General features: G+C 42.4%; 1 protein-coding gene across 3 annotated transcripts in view; it reads left to right on the forward strand.

The window, feature by feature from the left end:
- PLEKHA2 (pleckstrin homology domain containing A2) overlaps positions 1-16651 on the forward strand; it is a 102989-nt gene that overhangs the window by 60630 nt on the left and 25708 nt on the right. For all 3 annotated transcript variants that reach the window (XM_070765375.1, XM_070765374.1, XM_070765376.1), the window contains exons 5-6: positions 5291-5388; positions 12932-13039. In XM_070765375.1, the coding sequence (XP_070621476.1) occupies positions 5291-5388; positions 12932-13039 (206 nt within the window). The remainder of the gene's footprint in view (positions 1-5290; positions 5389-12931; positions 13040-16651) is intronic.

Here is a 16651-nt window from a genome sequence, read left to right on the forward strand (position 1 = left end):
AAAATCCTCTGGAGGTTGGAGAGCTATTTTGGATTTAAAGAAACTAAACCTATTCATCAAATATAGGAAGTTTAAAATGCACTCCTTATCTTCTATTTTGGCCGCCATTCACTCCGGAGATTTCATGGTCTCCTTAGACCTCACTGAGGCCTACCTTCACATTCCTATAGCCAAATGCCACAGGAAGTTTTTACGTTTTTCCTTTCAAGGCAGGCATTTCCAGTATAGGGCGATGCCATTTGGCCTTTCCTCGGCCCCTCGGGTCTTTACAAAGCTCTTGGGGTCCCTGGCGGCCTATATCCGGGCGTCTCCCATTCACATTTTATGTTATCTTGATGATATTTTGATTCATGGGAACTCCCTAGAGAAAGTGAAAACAGACCTTTCTGTCACCATGTCAGTCCTTCAGGACCATGGTTTTTCCATCAACTTTGAAAAAAGTCACCTCCAACCTTCCACATCCATTTCTCACCTGGGTTCCATTATCAATTCAGAATCTTCCCAGGTTTTTCTCTCTCCCGAGAGAAAACTCAGTATAGGGGAGTTAATTTCTAACATTTTATCTAATTCTTCAGTATCCATAGTCACTCTGTCTTCCCTTTTGGGGAAGATGGTGTCATGCATAGGCATCATTTCCTGGGCTCGCCTTCATGCTAGGGAACTCCAGTGGCTCCTATTACCCTTTCAGAGATCGGGGCACAGCAACTCAAATCGGCGCATTGTCATCCCACCAAGTGTTCGCAGATCCTTCAAGTGGTGGAAGTCTCCGGCCATGGACAAAGGATCCCCGTTCAGATGCCCGGATCAATTTGTCATCACCACAGATGCCAGTCTATCGGGATGGGGCGCCCACGCCCAGGGGATGATAGCCCAGGGCACGTGGTCCCCGGAGGAAGCTTCCAGGCCAATCAATTGGCTAGAGTTAAGAGCCGTTTCCCTGGCTCTGAAGCATTTCTCTCCTCGCATTCCCAACCGGCACGTTCTCATTCTCACCGACAACATTGCCACAAAAAGCCATATCTGCAGACAGGGGGGCACGAGATCCAAAGCTCTCATGAGGGAGGCCCTCAAGTTAGGCCTTTGGGCGGAAAAACATCTTCGGTCGCTCCTAGCCGATCACATCTCGGGGAGCCTCAACGTCCAGGCGGACTGGCTATCTCGAGCAACGATAGACCCAGGAGAGTGGAACCTCCATCAGGACCTGTTCCATCAAATCACCCTCAGATTCGGCCTACCAATCCTGGATCTCTTCGCGACCAATGCGAACGCCCAACTCCCTCGCTTCTATTCCAGATTTCCATCCCCGGGAGCGGAAGCAATCAATGCCCTCCGGAGTCCATGGCCTCCAGGCCTACTCTACGCATTTCCTCCAATTCCAATCCTCCCGGACGTGATTCACAAGGTCCTCACCGAGAGGGCCCGAGTAATCCTAATCGCCCCTCACTGGCCCCGCCGGCCCTGGTTCGCGGATCTCCAACAGCTGTCCGTCCAGGACCCTTGGCGACTCCCCGTTTCGGGGGATATGCTGCGGCAGGGGGCCTCTTTCCATCCAGACCCGGAGTGGTTCCACCTCACCGCCTGGCTGTTATCAGGAGAGATTTAGAACTGCGTGGTCATGACCCCGATTCAGTGGAGGTCATTTTAAAGGCCAGAAGGGGTTCGACCAATCGAATCTACGACCACACGTGGTCCAAGTTTCACCAGTGGTGTCTACAGGAAGGTCTCTCCCCTCTGTGCATCCCCATACACAGAATAATTTCCTTCCTTCTGCAAGGCTTCCATAAAGGACTTTCCACCAGCACCCTCCGGCGTCATCTGGCAGCCATTTCATCTGTCCTAGGGGGTCCCCGCAGACAGCCTCTCCGATCCTTCCCTGAAGTTCAGGAATTCCTCAAGGGCATAGCCAACCTCAGACCTTCCAAGGTCCACAGGTACCCATCCTGGGATTTGCCACGGGTTCTCCATTCCCTCACGCAGGCACCATACGAACCCCTAAAATCGGCGTCCCTCAGGTACCTATCCTTTAAGGTAGCATTCCTGGTGGCTATTACCTCTGCCCGACGCATTTCGGAGCTGGCTGCCCTCTCAATCAGGCAGGACCTTTGTCAATTCCATCAGGACAAGGTAGTCTTGCGACTGGACCCCACCTTCTTACCCAAGGTCAGTTCCATGTTCCACAGATCTCAGGATATTGTCCTACCTTCCTTCTGCCTCCAACGAGACCATCCCTTGGCAATTAGATGGCACACCCTGGATCTCACCAGAGCGCTGAGAATTTATATCCAACGCACAGGACCCTTTCGGAGGTCAGAAGCACTTTTTGTAGCCTATCATCCCAGAGTCATGGGGGCCAAAGTGTCTTCAACAGTAATAGGCCGTTGGATCAGAGGGACTATATCTAAGGCCTATGAGTCGGTCTCCCTCTCAGTTCCAAGGAACATCACAGCGCATTCCACCAGGAGCGCAGCCACCTCGGCCGCTTGGGCGACTCAAGCCCCGTTGGAGGAGGTCTGCAAAGCAGCCACTTGGGCCTCGCCAAATTCCTTCATCAGGCACTACAAGATTGATTCTTACGCTTCAGCGGACGCTGCCTTCGGCAGAAGGGTACTCCAATCCGTTATCTCACACGATAGCAATCTAATCCCACCCTAGGGACCATCTATTGGGTATGTCCCATGTGACTGCTGGACCCGCTCCTTCAGTACGGAGAATAGGCGTTGATTGCTTACCTGAACGCCTCTTCTCGTACGGTGAGCGGGTACAGCAGTCACTTCCCGCCCTTGTATGTGTCTTCTTCACCTTTCTATAATCCTTTTTTCTCTAACAATGAGAGTTGAACACTACAGAGCTTCACAACTGAGCCTAGTCTATGGATTCGCGAATTCTGGGGAAGGGGCGGATCCGGCAAGCTTTTTTAATACTAGGCTCAGTTCCACCGGATTGGACATGAGCAACCCATGTGACTGCTGTACCCGCTCACCGTACGAGAAGAGGCGTTCAGGTAAGCAATCAACGCCTATTTTGTGGTTTTTCGGTTCGCCTGGCCCCCTTTCCGTGGTGGCTTCCTACCAGTGCAATCCAGTGCGCCAATCCAGTAGTGGCCCGACGATTCCACAATTCTTGTGCAACGGCTCTGCTTTGTCTTTGCTGTTTTGTGCGCATCGCCATCTTTTAAAAAATAATCATCCATGCCTTTTGGCTCTCTGAGCATGCACAGAAGGAAAATTGTCCCGCTGTGCATACGCAGAAGGAAAATCATGATGGGGACTCGCGCATATGCGCAACATTGCAATGCGCATGTAGTGCACCAGTAAGAAAAGGTAAGCAACCCACCCCTGCCCCCTTTCATTCTGTAGCCTACGTCCTTGGTAGAAAGGACTTTTTTCTCTCTCAATTGATGTGCTGCCACCAGCTGTTTTAAATTGGAACCATCTTTCTCCTTTAATTTCAGCTACAGGCGAAGCATGGAAAACCTCTTCCGTCTTTCCCTGTAAGCGCATGAAAATGAATCCTTTTTTGCAAGGGCTGGCAGCTGAGCAGTGGGTGGGATGAAGGGGGTAACCTAGGGCTGCCCCTCAATGAGAAGCCAATGACCTATAAAGCCCTTCATGGCACTGGACCAGACTATCTCAGGGACCGCCTTCTGCTGCACGAATCCCAGCGACCAGTTAGGTCCCACAGAGTGGGTCTTCTCTGGGTCCCGTCAACTAAACAATATCGCCTGGTGGGACCCAGGGGAAGAGCCTTCTCTGTGGTGGCCCCGGCCCTCTGGAACCAATTCCCCCCAGAGATTAGAATTGCCCCCACCCTCCTTGCATTTCATAAGCTTCTTAAAACCCACCTCTGCCACCAGGCATAGGGGAACTGAGATACTCTTTCCCCCTAGGCCTTTACAATTTTATGCATGGTATGTCTGTATGTATGTTTGGTTTTATAATAAGGGTTTTTAACTGTTTTAATATTGGATTGTTATATGCTGTTTTTATTACTGTTGTTAGCCGCCCCGAGTCTACGGAGAGGGGCGGCATACAAATCCAATTAATAATAATAATAATAATAATAATAATAATAATAATAATAATAATATAGAATATTCATTTTATTAATGCAAAAGCTGGCATCTCCTATACCTTTCATTGATATGTTTTATTCCTATATCTTCTCTTCTATTCTTTCTTAGATATATATTACTATGAGTATATCCTCTATCACCTTCATTACGTATTTTACTATGTGTATACCCACTAAAACCCTCATTGTGTATTGGACAAAATTGATCAATCAATAAAATAAAAATAAATAAATTCCCACCATATATTTCACAGGCCAAAGTTAAATGAAAAAGTCAACTCTAAAAACCCCCCTGAAGTTATTAAATTGCCTTTTATATATGGCAGGAGGCAAGGATTAAATGCACAACTCATTTGTATTGCTGGGACACAATAGCTCTCTCTTCTCCTCTGAACTAAACTGCGGTTGAATCTCAGCAACAAAATATGAATGAGTTTTAAACTTTTCGTACCACACGAAGGCATGCCAACCTAACATTGTCATGTCCCTCTAAATTTAATAATCTTCTATTATCCAAAATTAGCCATTCTTTTATCCAAGTTAGTGCTGCCGCTTGGTAATATAACTTCCAGTTTGGGAGGACAAGCCCTCCTCTTTCTCTTTGATCTTCTAATGAATTTTGTTTTATTCTAGGTTTCTTGCCTTGCCATATACATTTTTTTTAGTAATCTTAGTTAGTTCTTTAAAAAAATTTCCTTGTGGGTTTATTGGAATTACCTGAAATAGAAACAATACTTTGGGAAGAATATTCATTTTAATTGTAGAAATTCTTCCTACTAAAGATAACTGTAAATTATTCCATGTTTCCAAATCTTTTTTAATTATCTGCTACAATATCCTACGTGTCTATGACTACTTCAGCTTCATCCGTAATAATACACGAGCACACAATAGATACAAACTTAATGTAAACTGCTTCAAATTCGATTGCAGAAAATATAACTTTAGCAATAGAGAGGTCAATGCCTACAATGCAATTACCTGTCTCTTTGGTTTCATCCACAAACTCTCATAACTTTAACCTTAGACTATCTACTCTTGACCTCATCTCATTCCTAAGAGGTCTGTTAAGGATGTGCCTACCATCCCTGTCCTAATGTCCCTCTTTATTCGTATCCATTTCCTGTATTCATAATCATGTTTCTAGTTATGTTTGTTATCTTAAACATGCGTGACAAGTAAATAAAATAAAACTAAATAAAATTCTTTCTATCTGCAGTTATCAACGCCTTGTCTCAGCGCTATGTCTTGCAAGCCAATGACCAAAAAGACTTGCAGGACTGGGTGGAAGCGTTAAATACCGCCAGCAAGATTACGGTAGGTCTCCTCTCTTCACATCAGCTGGGCTTTCCAAACCGTCTTCCACTAAAGATCCCCAGGGAAAAGGAGAGAGCAGGTCATTTTATCTGGGTGAAGGTTGAATTTTACTGCTCGCCTCCTTGTACAGTGGTACCTCCACCTAAGAACGCCTCTACTTAAGAACTTTTCTAGATAAGAACCGGGTGTCCAAGATTTTTTTGCCTCTTCTTAAGAACAATTTTCTACTTAAGAACCCGAGCCTGGAAAAATTTCCCAGGAAATTTGAGAGCAGCAAGAAGGTCCAGCCAGTTTCCTGCCATTCTCCCTTTTAATCCCGGCCATCTCAGGCTTTTCTGGGCTGCCCGAGGAGCCTTTCGGTGGCACGTAAGGAGGCTTTGGCAGCCCAGAGTGAACGGAGCATTTTCCTTTCTCTGGGCGCTTGGAGAAGGAATAAAGAACTTCGCTGTGGTGACTCCCTCGCGCTGCCTCCCATACACCCAGTGCGAGGTTGCTTCCCGGTGCGTCTGGGCATAGAAAGGCAAAAGGGGGAGCTTCGCTACACCCACTAAAACTCTCATTGTGTATTGGACAAAATAAATAAATAAATAAATCAGGAAACAATCAATATTAATATAAATCGTAAGGATACAAGCCACAAGCTACAGTCATACACTCATAAGTAGGAGGAGATGGATAGAATAGAATAGAATAAAATTTTATTGGCCAAGTGTGATTGGACACACAAGGAATTTGTCTTGGTGCATATGCTCTCAGTCATACAGTCAACATGGGAGGAAATGGGTGATAGGAACGATGAGAAAAACTAGTAGAATAGAAGTGCAGATTTAGTAGAAAGTCTGACAGTGTTGAGGGAATTATTTGTTTAGTAGAGTGATGGCGTTCGGGAAAAAACTGTTCTTGTGTCTAGTTGTCTTGGTGTGCAGTGCTCTGTAGTGACGTTTTGAGGGTAGGAGTTGAAACAGTTTGTGTCCAGGATGCGAGGGGTCAGTAAATATTTTCCCCGCCCTCTTTTTGACCCGTGCAGTATACAGGTCCTCAATGGAAGGCAGGTTGGCAGCCATTGTTTTTTCTGCAGTTCTGATTCTCCTCTGAAGTCTGTGTCGGTCCTGTTGGGTTGAAGCACCAAACCAGACAGTTATAGAGGTGCAGATGACAGACTCAATGATTCCTCTGTAGAACTGTATCAGCAGCTCCTTGGGCAGTTTGAGCTTCCTGAGCTGGCGCAGAAAGAACATTCTTTGTTGTGCTTTTTTGATGATGTTTTTGATGTTAGGTGACCATTTTAGGTCTTGAGATATGATAGAACCTAGAAATTTGAAGGTCTCTATTGTTGATACTGTGTTGTCTAGTATTGTGAGAGGTGGAAGGGTGGAAGGGTTTCTCTTAAAGTCTACCACCATTTCTACGGTTTTGAGTGTGTTCAGTTCTAGATTGTTCTGGTCACACCACAAGGATAGTTGTTCAACTTCCCGTCTGTATGCGGATTCATCATTGTCTCGAATGAGTCCGATCACTGTGAATAGTGATGGTGAATAGTTTGGTGGTGAGGGAATTATTTGTTTAGCAGAGAGATGGCGTTCAGGGGGGAAACTGTTCTTGTGTCTAGTCGGCTTGGTGTGCGGTGCTCACTGCTTAATGTTGTAACCGATCTCAGCCACTTGTGAAACGAGAAGTTAGACTGTTACAGGTTTACTTCCTGTTTCTGCAGGTGACTTCTCTTTGAATTAGCCAAGCTTGACTTGTCAAAATTGCGACCAGAGAGATGAATCAGAGAGGCCTTTGGCTAGTCAAGCCAAAACAGACCCGATGCATACATTGGCTGGGCTTAAATAGCACAGGAAGTCATCAAGCTCGCCCATACGTTTTAGGTGATGCTCCACCAACCATTTATGGAGCACACAGATGTGGGATGTCATGCTTAATTTGCCATTGGCCCACCACAAGGACAGCTGCAGCCCTTTTATTGTTGTTGTTGTTGTTCTGCATCAAAAATGGTGCTTTCCAACTTCCACAATGCTTTATTTGGTTGAAGGAAGGTCTACCCCTTGTAGTTGGCTGTTGCAGCCACATTCCCCTCCATTCTGATACATGCTCTTAATGGCCGTTTTGTTAATGCTATGTGCATAACTAGTTGGGTGTTATATGCAATAAAGGTTTGAAAGGTTTAGTAAATTAGATCCCGCTATATAGAGCGCTGGTGAGACCACAGTTGGAATACTGTGTTCAGTTCTGGAGACCTCACCTACAAAAAGTTATTGACAAAATTGAACGGGTCCAAAGACGGGCTACAAAAATGGTGGAAGGTCTTAAGCATGGTTTTTTTTAAATATTTTAAACTACAATTTAGATTTGTTATGAATTGTCTTGTTCTGTTGTGAGCCGCCCCGAGTCTGCGGAGAGGGGTGGCATACAAATCTAAATAATAAATAAAATAAAACGTATCAGGAAAGACTTCATGAACTCAATCTGTATAGTCTGGAGGACAGAAGGAAAAGGGGGGACATGATTGAAACATTTAAATATCTTAAAGGGTTAAATAAGGTCCAGAAGGGAAATGTTTTTAATAGGAAGGTGAACACAAGAACAAGGGGACACAATCTGAGGTTAGTTGGGGGAAAGATCAGAAGCAACATGAGAAAATATTATTTGACTGAAAGAGTAGTAGATGCTTGGAACAAACTTCCAACAGACGTGGTTGATAAATCCGCAGGAACTGAATTTAAACATGCCTGGGACAAACATATATCCATCCTAAGATAAAATACAGAAAATAGTATAAGGGCAGACTAGATGGATCATGAGGTCTTTTTCTGCCGTCAGTCTTCTATGTTTCTATGTTTCATTGATGCATTGGTTTGGCCACTGGGAAAAAGAAGATAGAAGTATGAGATAGAACTATAGGCACAGGCAGGTTGATTCTCTTTTTGGCTCTGAATCCCCTCGCATCATTGCTTTGGTACCAGATTTTCAGTTAGCTTTGAACTTCACTGGTGCGTGGATGCTTCAGGATGCTTTGAGGATGCTCCATGCTGGATCCGATGCAGGAAGGAAGCCTTTTGGGTGTTAGTCTAATAAAAAGCCAGTTTTACCAGCCTAGCTCTTTGTCTTTCCAAGGGGAAGAATCCAACTTTTCTGTTAACTTTATCATTCTATCTTTAACTTCCCTTTTTATATGGGCACGAAATCATATATCCATATAATCGGTTAACCTAATGACATGTTTTGCTCATCCCACTCCCCTGAAAAGGTGTATGAATCCAAGCTAAACTGTTAATGGTGGTTCAGATGTTGTTTTCCTATCTTTGAACCTGCATGCAATAAACTCCAGCTCTTTTTCTTTTATATTTCATGAACTTAAGTAATTAACTTTATTGATAGAAGACATAGAATTAAAATTGAAAGCATGAAAAATACCAATATAAAAAAATCTGCATAATATGTAGAATTATAAAAGAGATAACATGTAAAGGTATCTCTCTAGTTTTTAAAGGTTTGTGTGTATTTGTGTTTGTCTTTTTAAAATGTATATGAATTTACCCTTCCGAATAAAAAATAATTTAAAATTTAAAAAGAGATATATGTAAGGCATATGCATTGATATTTGTATGAATATGAAGTCAAAAATAAAATAAAACAAAACAAAAAACATATTAAAAATAACAGGATAATAACAGGAAACCTAGCTTCAAGTTCCTGAAGATGGAATAAGATTCTCACTTTAGAAGATTAGATAATTTATGAGTCTTGGCTCTGATGTTAGCCTTAACGCAGGACTGGCTTATGATCTAACACTGAATTAAGAAGCATTAAGTCTAGTGAAAGCTTTCATCCTTGAATGGATCATAGTCTAAAGGCTTTGGAATGTGCTATAGCAAAAACATTTCTGTGCTAGGAAGAAGTTGCAGACTTCTGCTTAAACACCACTGGCAAGCTAAAATATTCTTTAAATAAAAAAAGGTCAGATGTACACATTTGCTGTAATACCAGACTCAAGAGGACACAGATAAAACTCCTATTCTATTCTATTCTATTCTATTCTATCCTATCCTATTCTTCATTCTAAAAGCTAAATTCTATTTTATTATATTCTTACCTTCTTCATTCCAAATCTATTCTATTCTCTTCTTCTTCATTCCAAATTCTATTCTATTCTCTATTCTTCATTCCATATTCAATATTATTCTATTCTTCTTCATTCCAAATCTATTCTATTATATTTGATTCAATTGATTCTATTCTATTCTTCATTCCAAATTCTATTCTATTTTATTCTATTCCTTGTTCTTTTGTACTGTACTGTTCTGTTCTACTCTACTCTATTCTATTCTACTCTCCAAGTCTATGGAGAGGGGCGGCATGCAAATCTAATAAATAATAATAATAATAATAATAATAATAATAATAATAATAATAATAATAATATTCTATTCTAGTGAGTGCTTCAATGAGTGCTTTAAAACAGAGGGGTCCCCAAACTCGGCAACTTTAAGACTTTTGGACTTCATCTCCTAGAATTCTCCAGCCAGCATTCTGGGAGTTGAAGTCCACAAGTCTTAAAGTTGCCATGTTTGGAGACCCCTCCTCTCAAAGGATGCAAATGGCCAGCTGTCTGAGAGGAGTATCAATACTTCCATTCCCCCACCATCCCATCAGAACTGAAGAAGCTTCTTGGACGTCTTCAAAAGAAAACACCAGAAAGTCCAGCTGCTTCCTGAAAAAGCACCTTTGGGGCAACCATGGCCTGGATGAATAAACTGGGTCTCTTCATACCACATCTTAGACATCAACACTCTCGAAAACATCCAAAGATATTCCAGCAGAAGAGCCCTTCACTCCTCCACTCGAAACAGAATATCCTACGAAAATAGACTAACTATCCTGGGTCTAGAAAGCTTAGAACTACAACGCCTAAAACGAGATTTAAGTATTGCCCACAAGATCATATGCTGCAACGTCCTTCCGGTCAACGACTACTTCAGCTTCAACCGCAACAACACAAGAGCACACAACAGATTCAAACTTAATATTAACGGCTCCAAACTTGACTGTAAAAAATATAACTTTAACAATCGAGTTGTCGAAGCGTGGAACTCATTACCAGACTCAATAGTGTCAACCCCCAACCCCCAACATTTCTCCCTTAGACTATCCACGATTGACCTCTCCAGGTTCCTAAGAGGCCAGTAAGGGGCGTACATAAGTGCACTGATGTGCCTATCGTCCCCTGTCCAATTGTCTTTCCTTTATCTCATATATCATATATATTCTCTCCCTCCCATCTACTTCTCATCTTTTTACTTTCTATCGTTATATCTATTACTTAATGTCTATTCTCTTCCATATGTATTGTATATTGGACAAAGAATAAATAAATAAACAAAATAAACAGGCCTCATAGCATAGTGGAGCTCCCCACTTCCATCATTCCCCGTTTGGCCCTGGTCATCCTTTTTCAGCGCCATCGTTGGGCGTGTTGGCAGGGACAGATGGGAGTTGTAGTCCAACAAATCGAGCAGATGGGAACGAGCCGCTGTTATTTCTGTGGTAATCCCCCCCCCTCAAGTGGAAACCACATTAATTAATCGCCTCTGAATCCAAAACAGCCTGATGGAACTTTAGAGACATTTATTTATTTATTATGGCACAAGCTGTTTTGGGATTAAATGTCTGTTGTTATTTTCTTCTTCAACCAAAGATGTTGATTGAGGCTTATTACATTATGTTTATTTGTAACGGGGCTGCTAAATTTGACAAGGCAAATTGATGACAGCATTGCGATTTTTGCAATTATATAACAGCTTACACTGAGGGAATAGGGTGGAAGGAATCCAGTTTCCAAAGGAAGAGAAAGTGCTGAGAAATAATATTGACCTTAACATGAAGATGAAACATCAGATGTAAAATGTCACCACAATGTTGCCACGATGTAAAAAATAAAAACAAAAGAGTGCAGAGGAGAGCTACAAATAAGATTAGGGAATAAATGGAGGCTAAAACATATGAAGAACGGTTGCAGGAACTGGGTTTCTCTAGTTTAATGAAAAGAAGGACTAGGGGAGACATGATAACAAGAATTTGATCTAGTCAAGACAAATCCTGGGCCTTGAAAGCCTTGAACTCTGACATCTTAAACATCATCTAAGTATTGCTCACAAGATCATATGCTGCAACGTCCTACCTGTTGTTCTGTCAGGCTCTCTGGTAGAATCCTCCCGAAAATGCACAGATACAATTTCAGACACACACACGTTTGAAAATTCAAAACAATGTTCTTTATACCAAAAATGCAAATAAACAAAGCACTCTTTTTGTATAGCAAAGAGCACTTGTCTCCAAACAAACTGGTAATTTGTACACGTCCCTTATCAGTTCTGTGATACTTAGCTTGCAGCTATGAGGCAATTCACAGTCCTTCTTTCACAAAGTGAAACACACTTTGCTCTGGTTTAGTTTCAAAGCGGGGGAAAATCAGCACACAAAGGTCAAAGTCAGCAAAGCAGGCACTAAACACAACAATCAGATAATCCTCCACAATGGCCAAACCCACGGGCTGCTATTTATAGCAGCCTCACTAATGATCACAGCCCCACCCAACCACAGGTGGCCTCATTTTCTTTGATAATAATCTCTCAGTTGTTGTTGCCTATGCATTGCTCTCCGCATGCGTGGCTGTATCATTAATTCTTGTTCCGAATCGCTAGATAATTGATCTCCTTCTGAGCTGTCTGCCACACTCTCCTCCTCCCTGTCACTCATGTCTTCTTGGTCAGAGGAGCCTTCATCATCAGATTCCACCAGGAGCAAAACAGGCCTGCAGCATGTGGATGTCTTCCCCACATCCACAGTCCTTTGGGCAGGAGCTGGGCCAGAGCTAGCCACAACACCTGTCAAGGACTACTTCAGCTTCAATCACAACAACACAGGAGCACACAACAGATACAAGCTCAGTATTAACCGCTCCAAACTTGACTGTAAAAAATATGACTTTAGCAATCAAGTTGTCGAAGTGTGGAACTCATTACTGGACTCCGCAGTGTCATCCCCTAACCCCCAACATTTTACCCTTAGACTACACGGTTGACCTCTCCAGATTCCTAAGAGGTCAGTAAGGGGCGTGCATAATTGCACTAGAGTGCCTCCCGCCCCCTGTCCTATAGTCTCTCCTATATCTCATACATCTTTTTCTTCTATTACTATATCTCTATCTCTTCTTCTACTACTCTTCTGATGTTTTATATTATTCCTACATCTTCTCCTCTATTCTTCCATTGATTGATGTACTATGTGTATATCCCCTGTAACCTCATTGTGTTTTGGATAATTAATAAGAAAGAGAGAAAGAAAGAAAGAAAGAAAGAGAGAGAGAGAGAGAAAGAGAGAAAGGAAGAAAGAAAGAAAGAAAGAAAGAAAGAAAGGGATTTGGATTTGGGTCTCTTGTGAATGCATAGTGACTCCAAAATGATGATGTGCTGACCTCTCCACCGTTGAGCTCAGCTGAGTTATATGTTACTACAGTAATTTATCCTATTTCTCCATTTAGGTACCAAAGCATGGAAGTTTGTCACTAGCCACTGAAGCAGGAAGGCACCCATATAAGACTGAAATCATTGGAGGAGTCGTTGTGCAGACACCCATCACAGTCAACCAGGTGAGAAAGCATCCGATATCAGACAGGCTGGAGAATTCTGGGAGTTGAGGTTCACAAGTCTTAAAGTTGCCAAGTTTGAAGACCTCTGCTCTAAAAGAACAGGTGGGAAGAGTGAGCTTGGAACAGTTCTTGGAGTGGGGAGGGACAGTCTGGCGCCAATTTATGCCATCTTTGGGGGGGGGTTGCCAGGGCCTTGACATTCTAGTAGGTGCCACGGTTAAAGCTTGTTTTGTGCCCTCTCTTAATTTTTGTTTTCTTCTGAGCCAATTCTGGAAACACTGCAAGGCACAGGATCTGGCCCATTTGGGGATTTTTCACAATGCCTTTAATTTAACATGGCTTTGGGGGATGTGGGAAATAGGGTGTAAGAATTCCATCCAGTCAACAGACACGATCTCCTCTTTTCTATAGAAGTCTGACGGCAGAAAAAGACCTCATGGTTCATCTAGTCTTCCCTTATACTATTTTCTGTATTTTATCTTAGGATGGATCTATGTTTATCCCAGGCATGTTTAAATTCAGTTACTGCGGATTTATCTACCACGTCTGCTGGACGTTTGTTCCAAGGATCTACTACTCTTTCAGTAAAATAATATTTTCTCATGTTGCTTTTGATCTTTATTCTTACTTTTGCATGCAAGGGCACTGGGGATATTCCAGTCAACATCAGGCATGTTGAAATCACCCATAACCACAATATCTCCCTTCACTGCCATTTGGGTAATTTCATCCACCATCTTGTTGTCATATTCCTCAGATTGCCCTGGAGGCCTATAGATCACGCCAATTCTAATGACAGAACCTTCTTTATTTTGCATGCAAATCCAGAAAGTCTCCAGATCTTTACATGTATTTTGAATTAGTGTTGTTTTTAGACTTTCTTTAACATAAATGGCTACTCCACCTCCCCTTCTCTCTATTCTATCCTTCCTATACAGTGTATATCCTGGTATAGATATTTCCCATTCATTAGAATCCTTAAACCATGTCTCAGTTATGGCAACCAGATCCAAATTATCTCTAGATATTATGGCCATTAACTCACAGAGCTTGTTGCTCAAGCTTCGAGCATTCGTGCACATTACCCGAAGAACATTATTTTCATTATTAGTTTGCCCCTTATCATCAACAACTACATCTATTCTTCCAGAAACTGATTTATCCTCATTGGTCGGGGACATCTCTGTCCCATTTACCTAGTTTAAATGCCTGTCCAAAAAAGTTCTGAATTCCTCACTGAGCATCTGGGTACCTCTGTATGATGGATGCACACCATCCCTCTTAAACAACTCCCTATTAGACCCACTATCTTCCTGCCCATCCAATTCTGGCCTTCTCCTTTTATTTTATTTTATTTTATTTTCTTCCCTTCTCCTTTCCTTCTCCTTCCTTCCTTCCCTCCCTCCCTCCTTCCTTCCTTCCTTTCTGTCTGGCCCAGTTAATTATCAGTATTTAATCCCCATTGTCTATTTACAAAGAAATGGAAACAGCAATGAAATGATAGGAACTTTAGTCCGCTACCAAAAATTCATTGTTATCTGCACATTCATAACAAGCATACACCATAAGGTAATAAATTCAACTCATTAATTCTCAGCATTGACAGATACGAATGCTCTCAAAAATCAGGATTGCAGGATTGCAGAAGGATTTAAGAGAGAGACTCTTTGGCTGCTAGTTCTCTCTCTCCATATAGGAATGTTGAACTTCTGCACCGAGGCTTCCCATCCTCCTCCTTTTTTATATTGTCAGTGATGACAAGCTGTGCATAGATCAATGTCTAGATCTACATTGCTAGAGATATTCTTGTCTCCTTCGCATTCTTCTTACCCTAGCATCTAATATTGGGTCCACAATATCCCCCGCCTCATCTGACTCATACATTACCACAGCTGGGGTTTTTGCAATCCATGGAATCAGAAACAGTCTCTCAAGGCACCATCTTCATGATGAATGTTGCTTGCCATACCTTTTTTCCCATTAGCCTGCCCTATATATACTGACAAGATGTGTCTAAATGTTCCATAGATCTAATCAATGTCTAGAACCCTTTTCTAGAGAGATATTCATGCCCGGCTCTCATTCTTCCAACTCTCACATCTAAGAGAGAGTCCTCAAAGTCCCCACTGTCCTCTGACTCAGGCTATACCCTAACTGGAGGTTCTACAGTCTCAGGTGGTTCCACAGTCTCCAATTCCCCTTCACTCTCACTCTCAGATTCAGATGGCAAGAACAATGGCCTGCAATCCCAGAAGACCTCCGTCTCCTGGTCTTCCAAATCCATCACCAGCTGAGCCAGACGTGGACCACTCATGATAAAAAGTCTTCATTTTTAAAACCTTCTTCAAACCTCTTCTTTCCCTCACTTGCCAGCTCAATTGTCTCCTACCGGTCCTTCCTTTTCATCTCTCTTTTGGAAAGTCCAATTCTTGGCAGATTGCCTGCGAGCATCTGCATTTGATGCTACATCGGCCTTGTCCTTCACAAGGGACAAGTGTCGTCATTTTGGACTCTTAGATGGTGTATGTGTGTGTGTTTGGCTCTTTCCGCTGTCTAGAACGTAGGCCTAAATTGACCGAAGACAGAAGGGTCTTTGTTATGGATCTTCCATGGCCTGATGTCTTGACCGAGGGAGCCAGTTACACAATATGGTTCACACAGTGGTGTATTGTGTATGTCTCTTGATATCTGGGGAGCTGGAATTATTAAAAAGCATGAAGCAGGCACTTTTGGTAATTTATGTAAGGAAGAAAAAAACCCTTCAAAGTAGGGGCTGATAAAGTCTGGAGGACAGAAGGAAAATGGGGGACATGATCGAAACATTTAAATATATTAAAGGGTTAAATAAGGTCCAGGAGGGAAGTGTTTTTAATAGGAAAGTGAACACAAGAACAAGGGGACACAATCTGAGGTTAGTTGGGGGAAAGATCAAAAGCAACATGAGAAAATATTATTTTACTGAAAGAGTCGTAGATCCTTGGAACAAACTTCCAGCAGACATGGTAGATAAATCCACAGTAACTGAATTTAAACATGCCTGGGATAAACATAGATCCATCCTAAGATAAAATACAGAAAATAGTATAAGGGCAGACTAGATGGACCATGAGGTCTTTTTCTGCCATCAATCTTCTATGTTTCTATGTTTCTAAAGACTGAAGCGGAACCTTCAAATGTCTCTCTTCACTCAAGCCCCACGTTTAAGCAAATCTAGATCGCAAAGGATTTGTTTTTACAAACGCTTTCCCAATTTTGGGAACTAAATCCATACGTTTTCTCTGCCTTTCTCCACTAACCTTGCGTTCTTATTTTGCCTCTTCCTCGTGCTCTTTCTTCTCTGTAATTGCTGATCATTATTCTCTTGGTAAAAATATTCTACCCCAACTTCAAAACAGGAAGGGGGAAAAAAAGAACCCAAGCATGAGGCTTTTCTTCTCTTGGCCTTTAAAAAAAAAATTGGGATGGAGGAGGAGTGAAATGTTCCCAGTTTGCTTGTGTCTTGTCATCAGTCGTTGGAGCACAAAGTTATTCTGTACATGTACAGAGGGTAAAAGAACCTAAGGCGTGGCATCTGGGCAGGTGGGTGGAGCCAATGATGGGCTGCCAAAATTT

Source organism: Erythrolamprus reginae, chromosome 12 (assembly GCF_031021105.1).
Source record: "Erythrolamprus reginae isolate rEryReg1 chromosome 12, rEryReg1.hap1, whole genome shotgun sequence".
Taxonomy (NCBI): Eukaryota; Metazoa; Chordata; class Lepidosauria; order Squamata; family Dipsadidae; genus Erythrolamprus; species Erythrolamprus reginae.